The following is a 1,241-nucleotide window of genomic DNA, read 5'->3' as shown; positions in this document are numbered from 1 at the left end:
AAAAAACCAGAACCAAAACAAAAAACCTAAGGGGACATCCCTCCTTAGGCACCAATCAGCTGGCGCCTTGACTGTGGCTTCCTCCTGGCAGAACTGTGAAAAATAAGTATTTGTAAGTTAAGGGGAAAAAAAAAAAAAAAAAAGATACAGGAATTCTCATCACAAGTCACCAGCTGGGTGAGGGGGTCGCAGGCCTATGATACCAGCACTTGGGAGGCTGTGAGGATCGCCCATAAGTTTGAAGCCAGTCTGGGTCACACAGTGAGTTCAAGGACGGAATGTTTTGTTTTTGTTTTTGTTTTTTTCCCCCGGTACCGGGAGTCGAACTCACGACCTTGGATCTTGCGTTTGCTAGGCAGGCGCTGTGCCGCTGAGCTAAATCCCCAGCCCCTCAAGGACAGAATGAACTACAGAGTGAGCCCAGTCTCAAAAACAAAATACAAAAAAAAAAACCCACAACAGTCACGAGAATGGACAATTCCGGGGCAACTGGGCATGCGCCCCGCTAGGGAAAGGCGGGGGAAAGGGCGGGACTTCCCAGGCTTCTTCTTTTCCTATTGGTTGATCACTGTCACGTGCCAGAAACCGGAAGTCGTAGTTATAAATTAAAGGAAGCGGAAAGCTGCGCCGAGTTTTCTTCTCCCGCTTCTATTCACTGCTTCGTATAAAACTAAGCTAAACCCAGTTGCCTACCGGCGTCGTGTCACTGTCGCCATGGCCCTTAGCGACGCTGATGTACAAAAGCAGGTGAGGGACATCGCGAAGCCGCGGGGCAATCTGGGGGTGGGCTGGAGTCCGGCTCAGGGAGGGCGCGGGCACTGGGGCGGCTGAATACCGCAGCGCCGGTCACCCCGGCCCCCAGATTCCCGAGTCTCGGGCTTCCTCTGCAGGAGGGAGACTTGCTGACTGGGGGATTTGCCGCGCAGCTCGGGAGACCTCTGCTCCGGGCCTGCGCGCTGACGGCACCAGCGCTGCTTTTCGCCTCCGCGGCCCCTGTTTTCCCGGGGTGCTCAGTGCGCTTGACCTGGCAGGGATCTGCACAACAATCTGCAACTGCCCTGCCACCTAACATTTGTATAATAGGGAAGAACCGACCAGGCGTGGTGGCGCATCTTGTAATCCCAGCACTCGGGAGGCTGAGGCAGGAGGATCGTTGCGAGTTCGAGACCAGCCTGGGCTACAAAGTGAGCTCAAGGCCAGCCTGCACTGCATAGCGAGACCCTGTCTCAAAAAGACCAAAA

The 1,241-nt window shown here is 54.6% G+C and overlaps 1 protein-coding gene across 1 annotated transcript in view; it reads left to right on the top strand.

The window, feature by feature from the left end:
* The first annotated feature begins 588 nt into the window (after nt 1-588).
* The window catches only part of Atp6v1e1 (ATPase, H+ transporting, lysosomal 31kDa, V1 subunit E1), an 18,741-nt gene continuing 18,088 nt past the window's right edge, over nt 589-1,241 (top strand). The window contains exon 1 of the mRNA XM_005395971.2: nt 589-747. Coding sequence (XP_005396028.1) covers nt 715-747 — 33 coding nt within the window. The 5' untranslated portion in view covers nt 589-714. The remainder of the gene's footprint in view (nt 748-1,241) is intronic.

This window comes from Chinchilla lanigera, unplaced genomic scaffold (genome assembly GCF_000276665.1).
Source record: "Chinchilla lanigera isolate Chin_1 unplaced genomic scaffold, ChiLan1.0 scaffold00053, whole genome shotgun sequence".
Lineage (NCBI taxonomy): Eukaryota > Metazoa > Chordata > Mammalia > Rodentia > Chinchillidae > Chinchilla > Chinchilla lanigera.
Note: the sequence above shows the minus strand (reverse complement) of the source record. Positions and strands in the feature narration are given on the sequence as shown.